Source organism: Panthera leo, chromosome D2 (genome assembly GCF_018350215.1).
Source record: "Panthera leo isolate Ple1 chromosome D2, P.leo_Ple1_pat1.1, whole genome shotgun sequence".
Classification (NCBI taxonomy): domain Eukaryota; kingdom Metazoa; phylum Chordata; class Mammalia; order Carnivora; family Felidae; genus Panthera; species Panthera leo.
The window spans coordinates 21175052-21198162 of NC_056689.1; the positions used below are offsets into that span (position 1 = coordinate 21175052).

The following is a 23111-nucleotide window of genomic DNA, read 5'->3' on the forward strand; positions in this document are numbered from 1 at the left end:
GGAAGGGGCAGAAAGAGAGGGAGAAGGAGAATCCCAAGCAGCCTCCAGGCTCTCAGCACAGACGGTGATATAGGGCGAATTCTCACAAACTGTGAGATCATGACCTGAGCCGAAATTAAGAGTCAGACACGTAACTGACTGAGCCACCCAAGTGTCCCTCTTATGATTTGTTTAAGAACATTTTTTTCTCTAGCTTACTTTACTGTAAAAGGATGGTATATAATACAAATAACATAAAAAATATGTGTTAATTGACCATTTATGTTATAGGTAAGACCTCCAGTCAATGGCACACTATTAGTGGTTAAGTTTTTCAGGGGAACTAAAAGTTATACACAGATTTTGATTGGGGGAGGAGAGAGAAGGATGGGGGGGAGGAGAGAGAAGGATGGGAAGGAGGAGGTGGCACCCCTAAGCCCTGTGCTGTGCAAAGATCACCTGCATTTTTTTCCTTGAATGTTTGATACAACTTGCAGTAAAACCATTTGAGCCTGCAATTTTTCACTACAAAAGGTTGTTTCTCACCTACTCAATTTCTCTAATGGTTACAAAGCTCATGTTTTCTATTTCTTCCCCAGCCAGTTGTAGACAGTATGTTTTTCTATTAATTTGTCCATTCCATCTAAAATTTCAAATGTACTGGGCACCTGTGTTGCTCAGTTGATTAACCGTCCAACTTTGGCTCAAGTCATGATCTCACAGTTTATGAGTTCAAGTCCCACATGGGGCTTGCTGCTCTCAGTGCAGAGCCTGCTTTGGATCCTCTGTCCCCTCTCTCTGCCCCTCCTCCACTTGGCACTCTCTCAAAAATAAACATTAAAAAAAGACTAAAAACAATTTAAAAATTTCAAACATATTGCCATATATGATTATTCATGAGTTATTCACTCTCCTTTTGAATAGCTACAAGAAAAACTGTGATATGTTTCCTATTTCCTAACAAAGATTTCAAGCTTGATCTTTGTTTCTTTGAATGTAGTAAGCATGGCTGCTCTGGAGTCTGTGTCTGATAATTCCAGTATCTAAAGTATTTGTGAAGTCCATTTCTGTTCTTTCATTTCTACTGGTTGACATCCATGAAATCTCATATCTCCATGTGCCTGGTTCTCCTTGAGTGCTGGGCAACATATTTGAAATTGTATTTATAGGTGAAATTTGTGGTCTAGGATGATGGTATCTTCTTCCAGAAAATTCTGTTTTCTTCTGCCAGGCACCAGAAGACTGGGTCTACCTTAATCCAAAACAAAAGCTTCATGATTTACGTTCACCAGGTGATACAAAACTAGTTTGTTCTTGGGGCACCTGGGTGGCTCAGTCAGTTGAGCGTCTGACTTCGGTTCCAGTCATGATCTTGCAGTCTGTGAGTTTGAGCCCCGCATGGGGCTCTGTGCTGACAGCTCAGAGCCTGGAGCGTGCTTCATATTCTGTGTCTCCCTCTCTCTCTGCCCCTCCCCTGCTCATGCTCTGTTTCTCTCTCAAAAATAAACATTAAAAATTTTTTTTTAAAAAAACCTGGTTTATTCTTATCCTAAGGTTCATGATTAAAGTGTAGGTCATTTATCGCTGTCTCCATCTTTGGCCAACGCTGAGCTTTAACTTCTGTAACCTCAGCTCCACACAACTACCATAGCACAGCTCAGTTTCTCTGCTGTTCCATAATAAGCAGCAAATGCTCAGGACAAAACCAGCCCTGGGAGTTTGGGTCTTCCTAATCCCCACCTCCCCCAGATCATAGCCCAGCAGGCCTTCTCCATCTTGCTAGTTCTTCATGCTTTAAAAAATATTTAAGAGCATTCTGTGTAGGTTTTATTGATCCTCAGTAAGGTTTGTCTGAATTACCTAATCTGTCATTTTCTAGAGGGGAAGGTATAAGCAATTTTTGCAAGGCAATAGCTAGGCTCTTCCAGAAAATTATTTTTTAAATGCTATTTTCTTGTCAACATTCTCAACATCAAGGACAAGCCCTCATATTTCCTTTTTTTTTTTTTTTTTTTTTTGAGAGAGAGAGAGGACACAAGCAGGGGAAAGGAGCAGAGGGAGAGAGAAGAAGAGAGAGAATCTTAAGCAGGCTCCATGTTCAGTGTGGAGCCCAATGCGGGGCTTGATCCCACAACCCTGGGATCATGACTTGACCCAAAATTGAGTCAGATGTTCAACCGACAGAGCCACCCAGGAGCCCTACAAGCCCTCATGTCTGAACAGATGGCTCCACTACAACATGGGGCTTCCCATCTACCCAGAATACCTAGTGGGCTAAGTTTGAGTTTGCCAGATTCCCCACAGCACAAAGCTGTTTAAAGCATTAACGCCTTTAGAGAAATCTGGTTAGGAGAAAATTTAAAAAAAAAATTTAACATTTTTTGTGAGAGACAGAGAGAGACAGAGCATGAGCAGGAAGGAAAGGGGCAGAGAAAGAGAGAGAGAGGGAGACACAGAATCCAAAGCAGGCTCTAGGTTCTGAGCCATCAGCACAGGACCCAATGTGGGGTTTGAACCCACAAACTACGAGATCATAACCTGAGCTGAAGTTGGACACTTAACCGACTGAGCCACCCAGGTCTCCTAGGAGATTTTTAAAAGATGCTCCACGAATAATATAAAGAAATCCTTTAGGGCCTGGAGTCGGCCTACTGCATTGAAAATGCAATTTGTAAAACCTAACACTTCCTTCTTCTGAGGAATAGAGTGTTCAGTACAAATAAAGAATTCATTCTAACTTGAGACATTACTGTGAACTAAAACAAGGCCACACCTTTATGAATAAAGAGGAAGAAAGTGAAGGTAGCTCCGTATTTTAAGGTAATTACTGACTGGGCTGACTGTAAACGGTTTTGAAATAGAAAACCTACCCAAGAGGTGCAAAACAGGGAACATTTATAACTGCAGTGTTTTAAAGTCATTTAAAAAATGTTTCCAATGATGGCTCAAGTCCATCTACAGTGGAGCCAGACTCATCTTTTCACCTAGAAATAACCATGCTTACTCCTACCCTGGAGAATAAAGTAAGCTCCCACTCCAGCTTCATCTCATTATTTTTAATTTCATTGTCTGTCTACTTTTGTTTTCTCTCTACCTGAGTTTTCCCACACTTTTCAAAGGAAGTCAGCATGGGAAGCCTGAAAGCCTCTACTCTTGCCCTTACATTTTTGGAGTCCACACTGGCACATCCAATCTAGACCTAATGTCAACACACATGCATACACTTGGAAAGAAACTCCATGATTTCTTAGAGTCTAAACAACTGTATCACGTTCATTTTATTTTCTAATCGTAATGCAAATTGTGTTGGACAGAGATTTCTGGCAGGCTACTAAACAGGAAAATTCTGGCTCATAATTTGGCCTCTGGAGGCTACATCATTTAAAATGCATTAAAAACATCCCGGGAGCCTTTGCAGATGTATTGGGAAACACAATGTACAAGCCCCTTGCTCCGTGAAAAGAAAAAAAGAACAGACAACGCTGAAGTTCAGAATTTTTGTAATGAAAAACAACACACACACACACACACACACACACACACACACACACACACACTCTCTCTGACCCTACTGTTCTGTGAGCTATAGGTAACAGCAAATTTTTCAGATCAGCACTAATAGCCCTGAAAAAAGCCAGGAGGGCCACTGCTCTGGCCACCTTAATGAAGAACATATTTCACAGTCTCTTCTCCTCTTCCATGGGGAGGGCAGAAACAGTGTTCATCCGAACTGATGCGAAGGCCATCCCAGTCTAGGTGCCTTTAAAGCTAACTAGAGTATCTCATGTGTATTTATTGCCCTGACATGAGATTTTGCTGCCTGCCCAAACAAAATCACTACACTGCCATCCTAGTAACTAGGCAGACTCGGGGTGAGAGGCAGGCAGCCTCACATTCTGGTGCACATGCTTCACAAGAAGGGATCTGAGACGCTATGCTCACTGGTTGTGCCCGCGGGCATGCCTGCTACCCTGAGACACAGCCTGTCTGGGGCTGGGGAAGCACGCACTCCAGAGAGCACAACCAGTAAGATGGTACTTGAAGGAGAAACCGCTTCTCCAGAACTGAGGCGAGGAGAAGGAAAGGGTAAACCAAGTGGTAAGCCTTTGTCTAGATGAACAGGCAGGTTCAGGGACTTACTTGAAATCTTCCTGTCAGTTTTATTCCTGTGCAAAGAGACGGAGGAATAACGCTGTCGCCTGATGTCCCTCTGAGCTGCTTGGCTATCAGTCACTTGGTAGCGGCAGCTTCAGCAGTGGCTTTTGCCCTCAACTTCCTTCCTTTCCTGTCTCACCTTTCTATGGATGCTAGGAAACATTAACTACATGTGTTCCAGAAGGCATTCTAACCTCAAGGACCAAGTCAGTAATAATAAAGCCATGGCATTAAACAAGAGATCCAGAAAAGTGTTATTCTTAAGTACTTTGAATCATCAATAAGAATGTGCCCTTCCATAAGAATATAATACTCTCTACTGTAGCGACAGTGGCATTATTTTCTGAGGACCAGATCCAATTTCAAATATGAATCAAAAGTACGAAACTATTGGGGTGCCTGGGTGGCTCCATCGGTTGAGCGTCAGACTTCGGCTCAGGTCATGATCTCGCGGTTTATGGGTTTGAGCCCCACGTTGGGCTCTGTGCTGACAGCTTGGAGCCTGCTTCGGATTCTGTGTCTCCCCCTCTCTCGCCACCACCCCTGCTCATACTCTGTCTCTCTCTAGTCTCTCAATAATAAATAAATGTTAAAAAAAAATTTTTTTAAGTACAAAACTATTAACCTATTTGTTATTTTAAGGTCTAAAATTTAAAAGTTGGATTAGATTGAAAAAAGTCAGAGATATATATGTAATACCCAGTACCCTTCTTATCTTAGCCCTGCTCCAGGGCTTTAAAAAAAGAAAAAGTATTCATTAGCAATTGGCAGCAGTTGAGAAGATTGCAAACAAAAACAGGACTTCCTAAAGAGCAGAAGTAAACTTGATGCATCAGGCTTGCATCAAAGCAAGTGAAAAAAATCCAGGATTGCTAAAGCCATTATCAATCTCAGCAATGACAGGTCTTCCAATATGCATGATTGGTGATTGGTAGTTAACAGGGGAGTTAAGAATTATTTTAAAAAATAGTTTTAAGACTGAGGGCGTGTGTTATAAGTCATATTAGGACTGACAAGACAGTTAAGCTAGGTATTAAAGCAGTCTGATAATACTAGTTCTTAATGATTTGAGCATTCCAGAATCTTCTTTCACTTGCAAACGCACCCAAGACTGCAGCAGGCTTCACTGCACTATGATGCATGACAGTCACAGCTATGATAGAACTCTGAGCTCTTGGGGCGCCTGGGTGGCGCAGTCGGTTAAGCGTCCGACTTCAGCCAGGTCACGATCTCGCGGTCCGTGAGTTCGAGCCCCGCGTCAGGCTCTGGGCTGATGGCTCGGAGCCTGGAGCCTGTTTCCGATTCTGTGTCTCCCTCTCTCTCTGCCCCTCCCCCGTTCATGCTCTGTCTCTCTCTGTCCCAAAAATAAATAAAAAACGTTGAAAAAAAAAAATTTAAAAAAAGAACTCTGAGCTCTCAAAGCCAATGACACAGAAGGTTCCAAAAGGTAAGGACAAAACAGGCATCAGAATTTTTTAATTTCCTTTTTAGGAAATAAGACATTTTCTATTTACAAAAGTAATCCAGGTTGCTTTTACAAAATAAGAAGGAAAAGGATATAAGAAAACTAATATAACCCAAAGCTTAGCACCCAAGTATAATTACAACTAACATTTTGGAAAATAGTCTTTTAGATTCTTTTTCTAATGTACATGTTATATATCAAAATCTGATGAAGAGTTTGCTCACAAAACATTTCTTGTAAATTTTAATTATAAATTCTGGTTAAACTACAATTTCTGTTTGAGGCATTCCAGAGCTGAATCTGGTTCAGATGCAGGCTTGTGCTGAACTTAGCAAAAGTACCAGAAGGTTCTTTTAGGGACAGTTCTCAATCAGATAATCAATTCTATGGTCTGGGCTCAAAAGGATGCAGATTTTTCAAATAAGTTTTCATAACATGAAAGTATAATTTTCTGGCCATCTAGGGGATATATACAAAAGCAAGAGAGAAAGCATGCTTTTTGTGTGTTTTTGTTTCAGTGATGCTTAACATATGTGAAAATATTTAGGCTATATCCCAAACTTGATCTTCTAGGACAAAAGGATTTCCTCTCATCCACACTTAAATAAACTTCCATTTGTAAAGGTATTAGATACCAGTTCTGTTATGGCAGATCGGGAGGGAAGGGAAGGGAAGGGAAGGGAAGGGAAGGGAAGTGTGTCCCCCACAGCAATGATCTCAGTTTGTTTTCAGATCCAAAGAATCCCTTTGAAATGCACATAAAAGCACTGTCCAATCACTATGAGAGACAACAGTCAAAGCATGGTGACAAAACCAAAATTGTTCCACAAATGGCCTCAGTGGCCTTGGGGTGAAAAAGGCAAAATTCTTCCATGGTGAACAGGTCAATTCACTCTTTTGTCTATCAGGAACACCTGCATACAGTTTCTCTTCTCAGGCTTTTCCAAAAAAGGTCTATCTAGAAGCACCATCCTAGAGAGCCATGTTAAAGTAATTACAAAATTAGAAAAGTCTACTGGTACCAATTAGCCTAAAAAATCTCCAGATGGAGATCAGTTCTTCCACACTGTGTGGCAGATTATGTGAGCCTTCAACAAAGGGGCTGATATCCTGAGGCAAGCCTCAGGATGGGTAACAGAGGGTGGCAGACCCTCCCGCAGCCAAATGAGCTCTCTCCAACTGGCCAACAACAGAGGAGGGCCTTGGGGTTCTACCACAAAGGTATGCTGTGATAGCTGAAGTCTAAAGTGAGAGATCATCTGTCATGCCACAGAACACACATAGGTCTAGAACTTGCCAGAGACGTCAACCTCAACTCCCTGCCACCCATCTCCTTTCAAGGGCCTAAGAACCAGGAAGGGGGCATGAGGAGTATCTGTTTAATGGGTACAGAGAGTTTGGTTTTCAAGAAGTTCTGGGGATGAATAGTCGTGATGGGTGCACAACAGTGTACCTAATGCCACCACGTTATACACTCAAAAATGGCTGAAATGACAAATTTTATGTTATGTATATTTTGCTACAATGTATATATGTGTGTATATACATATATGTGTGTGTGTACACATACACATACGTATCACCTAAGAACCAAGCTGGGATTCCTGAGAGATGGTCTTGAAGACATGCTAAGTATTCATTTGTCCAGATTCTTTAAGTTCAACCACAAACGAGCTACAGTCTTACTAAGAGCTCCCCCAGCAACAGAATCATACCTTCATACTATATTCCTTGTTTTGACTTGGCCACATGAAGGCTAGTGCTACATGTTACATACTACTTTGGTAAAAAAAAGTTTATTGCACTGTTCCATCTGCATATTGTTCAATCTCTGTAGAAAGATCCATGCCTCTGGAAAAGTTTAAGTTTTTAATATATGAAAATTATTTTTCTCCTGATCAAGTATAAAACTACTTAAAAAAATTTTTTTTTAATTTTTTTTAATATTTATTTATTTTTGAGAGAGAGAGAGAGAGAGAGAGAGAGCACGTGAGTGTGTCGGCGAGGAGGGGCAGAGAGGGAGGAAGACAGAATCTGAAGCAGGCTCCAGGCTCCAAGCCGTCAGCACAGAGCCTGATGCCTGGCTCAAACCCACAAACTGTGAGATGGTGACCTAAGCTGAAGTCCGACGCTTAACCTAGTGAGCCACCAGGCGCCCCCCTCTCTTTTTTTAAAAAAAAAAAAAATTTTTTCTTTTAATGTTTATTGATTTCTGAGACAGAGAGAGACAGAGCATGAGAGGGGGAGGAGCAGAGAGAGAGGGAGACACATACTCTGAAGCAGGCTCCAGGCTCTGAGCTGTCAGCACAGAGCCCGACGCAGGGCTTGAACTCACAAACTGTGAGATCATGACCTGAGCTGAAGTCTGTCGCTCAACCAACTGAGCCACCCACGCAAGCCCGCCCCCCGCTTTTTTTTTTTAATGTCTATTTATTTTTGAGAGTGAGAGCACAAGCAGGAAGGGGCAGACACAAGAATCCAAAGCAGGCTCCAGGCTCCAAGCTGTCAGCACAGAGCCCAATGCAAGGCTTGAACCCATGGACCGGGAGATCATGACCCGAGTCAAAGTTGGATATTTAACTGACTGAGCCACCCAGGTGCTCCAAACAATTTTTTTTTTTAGATATAAGAATTATGAAAAATTACTGTATTTCTCCAGGTTATAGCTAGCTTTAAATTCACCTCCTTTTTCTGTTGCACATGGCTCTTCTGTTCTTTTAGTGCCTTATTTTAAGGGATATCAATGTCTTTGGGAAAAAGGTGGGTTATGATAATAAACTACACACTATAGAACCATTCACAGTGAAGATGAACCTTTATAGAGAACAGAAGCATGATCTGGCTAGGTTTTGGCTGCTTTCTAAATAATTTGGTAAAAGACTCTAAATACTAATAGCCATTTAAGTTGAAAGCAAACACTGCTTCTTCCAGTGTTAAAAATTAGAGCACCTGATTACACGCTAAACTAAGAAAAACAAACTGTAATTGCATCCCTCTAGTTCTAGAAGCAATATGCAGAGTAAGTTGTCTGATGCTGCCAAGGTGAGAGAGAGCCAGAGGTCAAACTAACCTTGTCCCTCATTTTTTCCTCTAAATCTGAATGCACATGAATCAATAACGAGTTCCACACAGAAACTGTGCCATAAATCTCTGCAGGACAATAATGCCTGGCTACCTCTACACTTCACATTTCAACAGCGGCCATCGAAACCGAATTTTGTGTGAGACGGTAACAGTATCTTTGTTCAGTAATTAGGCAGAAAGATGGGGTCAAAGTTGACTGAAGCACTGTCCAGTCTTAACATTAAAGTTTCTTTACCAAAGCTTCCGGCTTTCTCTTACAGGACTGTCCATGTTGGAAGGTAAGAAAAGGATTTGGGAAGTTTTTTAAAAGCCTCAAATATCCTTTTATTATAACTTCACTAAAATACATACTTCAACCAAATCAATGAGTGAAACAGTCAGCAATGCCGTTGCATGGAGGGTACAAGGGGCGCGTCTACCTAGCTTCCACACTCACCTGACAAAGTTCATCCTCCCGGAATAATTTTATATCTGCTAGTGATTTTGGACAATCTGTGCTCAGTAATGAAAACTTAATATCCTACTTATTCTTTTAAAAAAATTTTTAGTGTTTATTTTTGAGAGAGTGAGAGCGCAAAGAGGGGAGGGGCAGAGAGAGGGAGACACAGAATCCAAAGCAGCTCCAGGCTCTGAGCTGTCAGCAGAGCCCCCCGTGGGGCTCAAACCCATGAGCCATGAGACCATGACCTGAGCTGAAGTCGGTAGCTCAACCGACTGAGCCACCCAGGCACCCCTCCTACTTATTCTTAAGTTCATGGTAAGTAGCATACAAAATATTTGCCCTAAACAAATTTTACTTTTGTAATTTATAAGCTTTGAGGGGAAAAGAAAGGAGAAAAGGAAGGACACTCTGGGTGAGAAAAATCAAACCTTCCTGTATGTTTTGTGTTGTGTCTTCTATAACCTATCCGAGATTAATGCTGTTTTAATAGCTGTCTGATACTTATTTGCTCAGTAACATATTACTCACCCATTTGAACACACCTGATTGTATGTAATTTTAACTACCGATCACGGATATCTTGTATTTCCACCCCCCAAACTGACATTTCACTTTACAGCCTCATATTTTAATGCAGAAGACCCATTTTTGCTACACAAATGTTGATTTATTCCTTACAGAATCAACATAAAAGGAGGAAAAAATTCCACATTTACTGTTAATCCTATTTCCAAAACACTACTGACAGCAATTACTCCTGTGCTAAGGCTTCAGGCTCATCAGAAACTTCTTCAGGTGCCCATAGCATAAAATCCCTTACCCAAGCAGATGAGTCACAGAACCAGTCTGGAGTATTACACTGCTTCCATCTTTACCTGGTCTTTTTAATCTCCAAAAAACTTTGGCTATAAATGTTTCAAGCAAAGTACTCTATCAAAGTCATTTTTTCCTAGAGAGGAAAACAGGCAGAGAAGATGTAAGGCAAGAAAAGATAAATTTACCTGCATCAACTTTCTGGAGAGCTCATTAGTGAGGAACTCTTCTTCCTTCTCATAATTTACAGCAAGGGTTTCTTTCTCCTTCTGCAAAGCCTGAATTTTCTTGAATAAAGTGTTACTGATGAATTCTTCTTCTTGCTCAGCCCTGGCTTGCTGTTAAAAAAAAAAAAAAAAAATTAAAACAGAGCAACAACAAAAAAATATGTTAAACAAACAGGAAATTTACAATGGAAATAATGTTCTTATTTGCAGAAAGGGCACTCATTTTAATTAGATCTCTATTTTTACCTGTGAACCAGTGCACCCCAAGACACATAAACCAGAGGGGCTGAGCGGCAACCCAGAAGAAAATCTGGCTATTCCCCCAAAGAGCCTCCCTGAACTACAGATGGCCTTCTTCTTAAATTGACGTTTTGAAGAAATTCATAAAGACTGTTTTACTGTTTTTAGAATCAATCCCCAATCAGTAGAATACAGAGAGCTCATCAGATGGCACACAGGTCCAATTCTGTGCATCAATTCATGATAACTCTCTGCAAGTCACTACATCTCAAAGGTTTGTAATAAAGCTGAAATATCTAGGCAACATTTTTTTACTGAAGCAGAGTTCACCTTTTGAGGATGTTACTGAAAGGATTTGGATAAGCAATTGTAAAAGCAATGCACACTGCATGCTCAACGAATAGTAATTGGAAGGAAATACACCAAATGGTGATAAAGTAGCTACTGAGGTAGGAATCCAATGGGTGAAAAGTAAGGGTGGATGAGAGGAGTTTTATTTTTTACTTTATTAATTTCCCTACTGGGCATTTTTTGGAGGTGAGAGCAAGGACAGACATTACTGAATTTTAAGAACAGAAGAAAAGAGGGTCAGAATAATTCGAGAAGAAAATATTCTTCTGAACCACTTCCCCAAACCTATATTTTAACAGAATACACACCAAAAAACTAACCATCCTTGAAGGAAATTAATCTTTTCAGAAATAGGAAACTTGTTTCAAGTGAACTCAACTCTACTCAATGCACTTTTTAAACCCCATCATTTTGAGGCATTAATCCCAAACAATGTGTTCCTGTTTTATCAGCCAAGTCAAGGGAGAAAGAACTATATCAATTCCAAGTTGCCAGCACCTGTCACTTCAAGAATATGAAAGCCAGAGAGCAGGAGACAAAAGGGCACCAGCACTAAACAATTACCACCTTTATTGTACAGCCTCTGACAACCACTCCCAAAATCTGGTGGCTTAGATTTCTGGACATATTCTCTAGCTTCCCCAGCATCCAGCATCCATGCCCAAACAGACTGGGTTTCTGAGTCTGTCCTCTGTGCTCTCCTGTCAGTGGCCGAAAGGAAGTCCTTCAGTCCCCAGAACTGCTTGTCAAACAATTCTACAAAAGAGAGTAGCACGTCGTATTTCAACTGAGAAACAGAGCTATAGAAAAAGTGAGAACTTTGGGACCAGGTCCAGCACTCAAGTTCTTTAAGAAACCATTTGGGATATGCCCGGAGAGCTGAACATAGCTAATAAATGTTTATTTCCATCCAAGAGCGCCCAGGGAGATATCCCTAGGTTCCCGAGGGCTCCCAGACACTTGATATTTTGTTAGCCCTTCCCAGGGCCCTACTCTCCTCTCCCCTCCACTCCACGGCCGAAGGTACTTACTCTCCCCCTTGAAATGAGTCCCCACTCCTCTTTACAAGTCACACACTTCCAGGTGGGCCAATGGGCAGGAATCCCAAGTATGTATGGAGGCACACTTAACTCACATATATAAGCCTGCAATCTGTTTAAGCTACTTGTTTTTCTGGTTTTGACTGACAACATCCTACACAATTTGATTTCTGATTATTCTAAAAGTTACAGAACAAAAAGGTAGAGGGGAACTGTAAGGCTTTTGCTAGTGATACCGCACTTACTATTTAAAAGGGTGTTTGCCATAAATTATTTTTCTTATCAGGTCAGACTCAACTTTCTTGCGTGTTGCCACACACTCAGTATTTTAGACAACTGGTGTATATGATCACAAGCAAGAAGAGCCAGACTCAGGCTCAGCAGACCACCCTCCCCTTCTGCACTTGAGGCCTGGAAGTAAGAAGCTGGAAATAAGAGGCTAAGCCCCAAGTGTGTGTTCTTGTAGCTTCCACCCCTGCCTCCCCCTCCATCTAACCATTAAGTTGCAGGGACAACAGATTTCAGTGTAATATAAAACAGTACTCTGGGATAAAAAGTAGATTAGTGGTTGCCAGGGGCTGGGGGAGGGGATGCGTGGGAGATGGGGAATGACTGCTAATGAGTGCAGAATTTCTTTTTGGGGTGATGAAAATGTTCTGAAATTAGTGCTAACAGTTTACACAACCTCGTGAATATACTAAAAATCAATGAGGTGTACACTTTAAAAGGATGAATTTTATTGTATGTGAATTATATCTCGATTAAGAAAAAGCACTCTGATAATTAGCAGGGCCTGTATTTCCCGGGGCACCTGGTCTCCTTTGCAATTCTTCCCAGGGAAAGCAGCAAAATGTTAAAAGGATGGGGGCGGGGAAGTGTTGAGGAGCACTGGATCTGCTCTAAAGTGCCTTCCAAAGTAAGTGACACATCGCTGGTCATGAGAGGCTGAGGCTTTAGCTAACAAAATTATTCACCATTTAGAATAGCTGCTTAATTCTAGGCAAAGCCCATTAATGGAAAATGCGCGCTCAAGGAGCCCTGAATAACAGGAGGAACTGCTGGTGGAAGCTGGTTACAGCCTATCTAACTTCACAGGGGTTACCGGGGGTTACACAGATTCCATCAAAGGCCTCCTTTAGCGAAGTTTCTGGCACTTTTTGGTTCTGTGTGTTACCCTGCCTCCCACAGCATCTGACATCCAGAGGAGAAGATACGGGAGCACAGGAGTCCAGGTGCCCAAGCTGTAAAACCTCACTCACCCTTTTTCTGGTTGGTCACAGGTCACTTTAGGAAGGAACACATAAATGAGGAAAAAGATAAGATGCTGTATCCAATATAGCCTCAGAGGAAATTTCTGAAAGATCAGACAGAGTGTACTGACAACCAGGGGTAAAAAAAACTTGATTATCAGAGTATGAGCCGTGAGTCACACAGGCAGTCAGTAGCCACTGACTTCCCCACGCAGCTTTCTCCCATGCCACATGCATCAGGGGCCCAATTTCAGCCTTAGTCCTGGCTTTTTCTTCCCCTAATTCCAAAACAAGCCTTTTAAGCTGTAAATGAATTATCTTCCCAGTGTGTTCCCCCCACAGAAAAGCCAAGAGCTCAGTAAAGAGTGGCCCAGGTGCTAAGAAGCAAGCCCCAGGCACTAGCAGTCAGAAAAACAGGGGGACAGAGCAGAGATAAAACAGGCTACCTCAAAAAAATCTCATCGGTTTTACCAATCTATCTCCCTTTTTATCTGAAATGCTTGACAATGTCAACATACTTAAAGACATCCAAATTCAAAAACAAAATTGTATTTCAAAAGCTAAATAAGTGAATCATGGTTCACCTATAACTCCATAAACTCTGAAAAGAAAATATGAAAACTTAGGAATGCTCTGAAGGAGGTTGTGTTCTGTATATGTCTGTAAAGTTGAGAACTGGGGAAATCTGGGGAAAAATTTTAAAATATCTGTAACCATATCTGCATGTTCAATATGGTTCTAGATGCTGTGTGTAGAAACTGGGCGACTCTGTATACTGTACTCACATATTTGCACCGGCTATTTTGACACTCTCCTAGCAGTAACCATTGGGATCTATAAATATGAGGACCAGAGCAGAAAGCAGGTCTCCACCATTCCTTCCCCATCCTACCAGAAGTCCAATGTTAAAAAAAAAAAGGGGGGGGGGTACAGAAGAGAAATAGGGAAGGGGGCAGGACAGGAGAAATTTACCAAGTACTGTGGGAAAAACAAACACCAAAATTCTTAGAAAAATTATCTTCTCCTGAGTCACCACATATTCAGGCAACCATACTCTAAGTAAGCACTTAGATTTTCTGTGAATAAGGAAAACACAGCTCATTCTGACCCACTGCTATTATGATCAGAGCACAAATTTCATAGGATATTTCAGGGTGATTGTTTAGTTCTTCTGTTCTTTATCAACAGTACTTTGGAGATCAAGGGTAGGCGGAGAAAGCAGAATTCAAAAACTCTCAGCAGCACCACTCACTGCTGACAAGAAAATCCAAGTGCCAAAACCAAAATCATGTGGGATGATGCAATTCATGATCTATCAAGCACAAGGAAGAGAACAGTTCTCCAAAGCAAGAAATGCAGGCAATATTTAATAGCAGCCATAGGTAAAAGATACAATCAAGAGAAGATACAAATGACTACCAAGATTACACATTAGTATTTGTGTTTTTTTTTAATGTTTTATTTATTTCTGAGAAAGAGAGACAGAGAGAGAGAGAGAGAGAGAGAGCGCAAGCACAAGTGGGGAAGGGGCAGAGAAAGAGGGAGACACAACCCAAAGCAGGCTCCAGACTCTGAACCCTCAGCACAGAGCCCAACACAGGGCTCAAACTCACGAACCACAAGATCACGAACCACAAGACCTGAGCTGAAGTTGGATGCTCAACCCACTGAGCCACACAGGAGCCCCAACATTAGCATTTGTTTTTAAAAATTACTTTTAAGTTGACTGCTTAATTGTTTTAATAACAAAAAGCCATAAAACTAAGATACCTTGAAGCTCTCACGCTTAAGAGCCCAGGCAGGCTCTATTTATTATTTTAATTATTTAAATTTAGGAATCTATTTAAATGTATTATTAATTTAAATTGACTATTCTGTTGCCTAGTCACATTTTAATGACCCACAATTTAATGATCTTAACATCTCAGTTTGAAAGGGCATTGGAAACCAAACTGTTACGATAGCAGGAACCAACCCAGCACAAAGCCAGGGAAGTGAATAAAACCCTGCGCTCCGTCCACTGTCCCTCCACTAGGTTCACCAGAGCACACGTGGCTTGCTCTGGATGACGCTCAGAGTTCAACAGAACTCATGACTGATGGCTGGTGCCTCTTCAGGGATCAGTCAAGTACCAGGCATGCCAGTGGGTTTGTCAACACCAAACACAGTCCTGCAGTGGTTCTGCACCAGCACCAGCAAGGGAGGGGTGGGTGGCAGGTGACACAGTCCATGAAGTACGTTTGTTTCTTTGACTAGGAGAATGAGAGAGATGATTTCAATTACAGGTGTCAGAACTGGAATTTACCACCTAGTCTGTGGGAGCACAAGGTTACATACACACTGCACTCCAGGCCTATCGTAAAAACAATGAATAATCGGTAAATTAAAGAGCTTATCTGTTCCATTCCAGTATTGCCAGCCAATCAGTAAGCACACAGGCATCACAGCAGAATCTTTATTAGCCCTTGCAACTGTGCTACTGTAACCCAGATGCTTAGGTCACTTACAGGACTGCAGGCTGAGAGAGCAAAAAGCAACAAAGGGTGACCTGCAGGACAGAAGAACTCGAGGATCTCGAGGTTATGAAGGACTCTAATTGTTACCAAGTTTTTTTATCAATCAACCTACAGTGCCTCACAAACCAGCTGTAGTGGAAGACCAGTCCTCACCATTCTGGTGTCAGGCTGCTTGGTTTACAAGATGCCTTTGCCCACATCCAGCTGTGTGACCCCCAGGAGAGCCATGTGACCTCTCTGGACCACTGCCTTCTCCTCTGTAAAGTGAAAATAACGGCACCTCCCTCTGGGTTGTCTGTAAAGATATATGCATATAACTCACAGAAAGAGTTTATTAGCACAGTATCTTGCATAAGAAAGCACTCAAAAGACACTTACAAAAAGGCTTGGGGAGAAGCATGGAAGGATTACATGGAGGATTGATGACAAAACAGTCAAGTCTTACAGAGTCTCTCTCCATTTAACTAAAAAGTTGAAATGGACATAATTATGGTACATCCATAGAAAAACACATAGTGGAACCATCAAAAATACATGGTCTGCACTTACTGTCATGAAAAGATGTCCAACCACAAAACGTTAAGTGAAATACCAAAGTTGAATGTTTGTATTGAAGGTGGAACAAAACTATGTTGAGTTCCCAAAGAAAAACCACATATCAAGGACACAGTGCATTATGAATAAGTTAACAGAAACGATCTATTTACAGCTCTACACATTCGTACTAACCACCCTACCCTCAGATCAGCTAAGGTTTCAGATATTCAAATTCTCATAAAGTATAAAACAGTATTATCTGAAATGTTTCAAAGAGATAAAATATGAACAAGCAGCAAGAGAATAGATCAGGCAGATTTGAAAAAGAAAACAGAACTTCTTGAAATCAATGTTTAAATTCATCTTGCATTTTGTATTTCAATAGCAAATTTGACACAGTTGAATCACAAAGACTGAAAGAAAGACTTAAGAATCAATCCAGAATGTAACACAAAGAAACAAGAAAATGGAAAATGTGAAGGATAGCAATAGATACAGGAAGGAAATGAGAAGATTTAACACACATCTTACTAAAGATCAAGAAGGAAAGAATATCGGAAGAGATGATGGCTTCAGATGGTATATCTCAGAAATACTACCTGAGAATCTCCCAGAACTAATGAAAAACATGGACCTATAGATACAGAGAGCACCAAGAATTGGTGCCTAGACACATTTTAATCAAACTGTACAGCATTAAGACAAAATCCTAAAAAGAGTCTAAAGAAATGACAGATGATCCATAAATAATCAAGTAGACTGGCCATCACTCCTCAACATCAATAGAGAAAGGAGACAATGGAGAATTCTCAAAATGCTAAAACTGGCAAACTATATACAAGGTTATCAAGAAAAACTATCTTCCAAGAAAGAAACAAAACCCATATTTCTCATATAAACCATAACTGGGTTTATCACCGACAGACCTACACTAATAAGGCTTCTACAGGATGGACTTACCCCAGAAGAAAGGTCTGTAGTGCACAAAAAACTGGAGAGCAAACAAATCAGTAAAAATGAAGGACAATCTCAACAAAAACAGTGTCTAGTCTGTGAGGTGAAAATGTCAGTGACCCCTTTTGCTCACCTACAGACCCCAATAGTTAAAACCAGAAATAGACAAGCCCGCCTAACTCATGCTCTAACTATATAACCCATGGTGTTCATTTCTTACTGCACTTTCTTGCAGCATTGACAAAGCCATTCTACAAGGACCACAGCATTCCGACCACCAGGCTAGGAGAGAGTGCCCAGAAGACCACACCCCACCAAATCACCTTCCCTGCCCCTAATCATGGCTGAACACAGACCAACCCCCACCCATGACCATGTGCTCCCTGCCTCCCTTCTTGAAGGACCCTCCTATGGAAACTACAGCTATCACCTCACACAGTGCTGGAGAGGAGGCAGAATGCTGCTACCACTTTGCAAAAACAGTCGGGACGTTTCTCCAAGTTAAACCTAGAGTCACCAATACAACTCAACCTCCTAGGTTGCTCTGTCTCTCTCTGTCTCAGAAATAAACGTTAAAAAAAAAAATTTTTTTTAAAAAAGAAAGTTTCAGCCTGGGTGGCTCAGTTGGTTAAGCATCCAAGTTCGGCTCAGGTTGTGATCTCACGGTTCCTGAGTTTGAGCCCTGTGCCGGGTTCTGTGCTGACAGCTCAGAGCCTGGAGCCTGTTTCAGATTCTGTGTTTCCCTCTCTCTGACCCTCCCCCATTCATGCTCTGTCTCTCTCAGTCTCAAAAAAATAAATAAACGTTAAAAAAAAAAAAAATTAAAATAAATAAATAAATAAATAAAGCCTGTGGTAAAAGGACAGAAATACAACCACCAAGAAAACTCAAACCCAGTTCAATTACTGATTAGACTGACTCAATCGCACACTGATGGGCTAACAAAGAGACATGCTCATTTCTGGGCATAAATAATTTTCTCAGTCTTTTACAGACAATGTCTGTAGTCAATCAAAAATTACAAAAAAAATTAGGGGTGCTGGGCTGGCTCAGTCAGAAGAACGTACGACTCTTGATCTCAGGGCTCAAGCCCCATGTTGGGTGTAGAGATTACTTTAAAAAAAGTAAAAAGATCCTATACAAGTAGGATAAAGGTTTTTTTCCCCCCTCTTTACGTATGGAACCAATTCAAGGCACAGTTTTCAAAAGTATCTTGTATTTTCTCATTTTCTCTCCTATTGATCCATATTGGTAGTACATTCAAAGTGCTCTCAAGGCCCCGCCCTGGTACAGCACAATTCCCAAACAGTACTTTCTCCCAAATGAAATCACGACACCAAATCAGCTGCCTTCCTTTCCTTATAAAACAAAGCTCTGAGCACTTAGCAGCCCTTTCAACTGACAACTGAGAAGCAATCGGACTGACCTAAATTATACTAAAATATGAAAGACTGTTTTCCTTACCCTGAGGATTTCCTATGAGAGGAAAGGAGAATATAATACGATCCCTGGCTGAGTACTTTCACTGAGAAGTTCATTCCATCAATTATCTTGCTACACTATGTAACAAACCATCACAAAACACAATACTCATAAAGAACAATATATTATTTGTCATCATTCTATAGGTGTTCCCTTGGCTGGTTTCAGTGAGCTTGGTCATGCTGCTGCATTCAGCCAGAAGTTCAGCTGAGCTAGTATGATCCAAGATCAAGGGAGTAGAAAAAGATTTCATCTTTTTTTTCTTTTTTTAATGTTTATTTATTTTTGAGACAGAGAGAGACAGAGCATGAACGGGGGAGGAGCAGACAGAGAGAGAGGGAGACACAGAATCCGAAGCAGGCTCCAGGCTCTGAGCTGTCAGCACAGAGCCCGACGCAGGGCTCGAACTCATGGACCATGAGACTGTGACCTGAGCCGAAGTCGGACGCCCAACCGACTGAGCCACCCAGGCGCCCCAGATTTCATCTCTTAATGAGAGAAGCAGTAAAATGTTACTCAATCAGGATACTTCCCTTTTTTCAAAGCTTCTTCCCTTCTTTTGAAGACACAGATTTCCTAAAATCTCTCGAAGTTTTTCTGTAAATGATTGGCATGAGAGAGAAAACAACTCTAGAATTTGGTTAGTACTTTAGGTCAGTGTTAAGTTGGACCACCTGGATTGTCAATGACCTAACTAAATATAGTCAGAGCCTTTTTTTTTTTTTTTTTGGATCATACACGATCAATTCTTCCTGCTAAGACTCATTTCCTTGCTTGTTGACAGCACTAGAGGACATAGAGTCTCACACTGGAATAACAACGTATTTTCCCAATTATAAACACAGGAACTGGTCCTGCAATAGCATGATGGGTAATGTCCTCAGATCCTTAAGGAATATATAGAAAGAGATCAGACCAAAAAAAGTCCATGCCTGAGTCTCAAGGCACACACATCTGTAAGAACTGTCATAAACTAGACAGAACAGAAATACAAAGAGAGAAATGACCACATCAGTGTTCTGTTGTGACTCCCATCACTCATCAACTTACACCCATTGTCTTCTTCACCTTGAAGATATTACTACCACCAGGGTACATCGTGGCTCAGAAGTCAAGGGGAAAGTTATCCACCACTCTTGGGAGACATGTTCTTAAAACTGAGCCTCTAGGGGCACTGGCTGGCTTAGTCTGTATGGCATGTGACTCCTGATTTCAGGCTTGTAAGCTCGAGCCACACATTGGTTGTAGAAATTACTCAAAAACCTAACTAAAGAACTAACTAACTAAATAAATAAAATCTTAAAAACAAAAACCAACTGAGGCCTCTGTCATTTTTTCCCAAGAAAACCACTAATGCCACACCCTTTATACCTCTACTGATCTCCAAACAGCTCGAGGTTTCCAAATTTAGTGCTGGGGCAGTAACTGAGACCTGGAGAACAGGAATTTGAAATATACACAGCTCGACATGCTCAGAAAAGGAGCATTACTACTCAGTTGCCAACCTGAGAGAAAAGGTGAGCAGCAAGCACGTCCTACTCCAAAGGATCCACAGGGGGAGCTATGGTACAGTGGTCTCAATGGAACAGGATGGCAGGCCCACTACAGACAGAAAGACAGGTATCCTTCCTCCCAAAGGTAAATTCCCAAAGACAGAGGCATAATGAAGAAAATTAAAAATGATAAAACAAGTTGTTCTTCGAGCAAAGACTAAGGTCACTGGTAGTCAATTTCACAATACAGGTAAAGTTCACTGCAGATGATTATTATCCCAGATTGAATGCTGGACATGCACCATTCACTGTGTGCCTAAACTCACAGTTTCCTTGTACCAGGAACCCTGCATGATTAAACATGTCCCCACTATTTCTGACATGGGCAGGGGTGAGCCTCAACACTACTCCTAGAAGTCATCCCTTGTCAGTAATAGGCTTCCCCCTCAATACTAAAGTTCCCAACCAGAATACCTGACAAGTAGAAGCAGAAACTAGTGATTCAAGTTTTTAAATTTAATTCAATACATATGACAGAAAATCCTACATGGCAAGCACTCTATGGATATGGCAGTGAATACCACTGACCTTGTCCCTAGCCTGAAGGGGTACATAATCCTCCTAGCAATTAAAGGAAAGTAACATCATTAATCTATACATTTAGCAGTTGGCCTTGGAGTGATCTTGGCTGCATAAAATAGCCTAAAGAATCAAGGGATTTAAAAGGAGATTAAGCTGCACAGAAGAAAAAGGTTAAGTATTTTATCCACTACAGTAACAGAAGAAATGGCCAGCACATAAGCACTCAAACACGTGCTAAGGGTTATGTATAAATGTACACAAATATACAAACTTTATATTATATACATATATACGTATGTACATAAATATACGTATATGTGTATTTATAATGAGGAATTAACTCTATGGCAGGAATTAACTCCTATACTATATGGTAACGTCAGTCAATATTTAAGTATCGATTATATTTCTGGCACTGAAGAGACCCCTTCCAGAATTATCTCATTTGATCCATACATGGGCTTCACACATTTCAGCCCCACATAAAAACAAGAGCTGAGAGAGGTCAAGCAACTTGCCCAAGGATCCAAGCTACTAAGTATCAGGAATACAATTTAACCTAAACCCTGGACTGGCTCCAAAGCTCCTGGTCCTTTTACAGCCTGCTCCACCTTTCCAGTGACAATGTCTTCCCCTGGTGCAAGGGATGTAGCATCATGATCCAGAAAGAAGTCAAAACTCTCCAGCTCACTATTAAAGCCAACACGTGTCATTCACAGAGCCTGAGAACCACAAAGCAACTCCTCTTTGGGAGGAGATACCCTGTAATTTCCTTCCCCAAACAAAGTAACTGAATGTTGGGTGACTAACAGGTAATCTTTAAGAAAGGCACAAGAGCCACTGTTTGCTACAGCTACCCACCACTGCTCCAAGTGGGAGACCACACATTTCCTGATGGTACACACACTGTTGTTCCCGCGCATGTCACGCTCACAGCACGCTCTGGCAATTTAGCTTTACTCCATCCACATGTGTTCTCCCCTAATCTTTCAGGGTGAATAAGGGTGTATGTGTCAGGGTGAGGGAAAACAGGTCAAAGAAATCATGGGAGCAGTTCGGCCATAAGCAGGCCAGTGAGGATATAGATTCAAGTTTATTGGGAAACTGCAAGATAAGAAGTCACCCTCTCTATGTGTAGAAAAGAGCTAACGTAGCAGCAGCCCTAACCACTATCCTTTTAAAGGCTGTTTACAAGCTCAGCCCTTGACTGGTGACGGAAAACTTGAATTTGGAAAGGATCCCCACCACCCTGATAAAAGGGGCTCATTGTGTCAAAACTTTACAAACAATATCGTTTGTGATGAGCACCTGCTTTCCTCTGGGAGACTGGGATTTTGGTACATGCTAAGCGGAGGGTACCTATGTGATCAGTCCCAGTGAAACCCTGGGTGCTGAGTCTCTGTTGAGCTTCCCCGATAGAAAACATTCCACGTGTGTTCTCACCTGTCACCGGGGCAAAGGAAGTACATCATGTAGGACTACTGGGAGAAAACTCTTGGAAGCTCATGCTGGTTTCCTGCAGACTTCACCCCTGTACCTTCTCCCTTGTGCTGATTTTGCTTTGTAGCCTCTCACTTAGGCATCAAGACTGAATACTGAATCCTGTGAGTTCTCCTAGCAAATTATCAAACCTGGGGGTAGTCTTGGCAACCAATGACTTACCCTGCATCTAAAAATAATCTTTCATCTGTCTTTCAAAAACCATGGGAGCCACAGAAAGGGACACACCTCACACCCGTCACACCCTAATGATTTTGGTGTAGTGGTATAAGCTATAACCCAAAGTCTGAATTTAAGTGCACCCTGACTAAGAGAGCCATGACACTACTTAGCCAGAAAAATCTCCCCCAGATCTCCAGACTCTTAACCAACTGCCTACTTACCAGCTTCAACTGGAGATCATGGAACTGTTACCTCAAACATAACCAACACCAACCAAACACATCTTGAGTAAACCTTGGTTCTTCTTTCCCTCGCTGCCTTGTGCCCATTCAATCCATCAGAACACCTTGTTTCTAACTGAAATAGATCTAGAATGTTTTTCTATTCTTGCAGTTGCCTTTGTTGCAGCCACCATCTTTTACCCAACTGACAGACAACAGCCAGCTAGCCAGCCCTGTTGATTCTTCCCCTCTTGCTCTCGAACAATCTATGCTCTTGGCATCCAAAGTGATTTTAGAGGCAGAAAACTGAGCACATCACTGTCTTGGTTCAGGCCCTCCAGGGGCTTCCCAGGATACTCAGAAATAGTGATTCCTTCCCGTAATCTACCAACCCTCCATGATGGGAGTCCCCACCTGCCTCTCCCACCATGCTCATGACATTACCGCCACCCAGCACATCTACTCCCACACATGCCCAGCTCATGATTCCTGAGTGGGACCCCTCTGCCACATGGCGGACCGGCTATCTGTCATTTCACCTCCCCCCCAAAGAGGCTGCCCCTGTCACCAAACCTAAAGTCAGCCCTCAGTCACCCAGCCCATCACATGGCTTCCTTT

The 23111-nt window shown here is 41.7% G+C and overlaps 1 protein-coding gene across 3 annotated transcripts in view; it reads right to left on the minus strand.

Moving 5' to 3' along the window:
• CCDC6 (coiled-coil domain containing 6) overlaps window positions 1-23111 on the minus strand; it is a 107415-nt gene that overhangs the window by 47313 nt on the left and 36991 nt on the right. For 2 of the 3 annotated variants that reach the window (XM_042907482.1, XM_042907484.1), the window contains exon 2: window positions 10127-10276. In XM_042907482.1, the coding sequence (XP_042763416.1) occupies window positions 10127-10276 (150 nt within the window). Of the gene's footprint in view, window positions 1-10126; window positions 10277-11323; window positions 11545-23111 lie in introns of those variants that run through there. The other variant, XM_042907483.1, reaches the window with a different exon arrangement.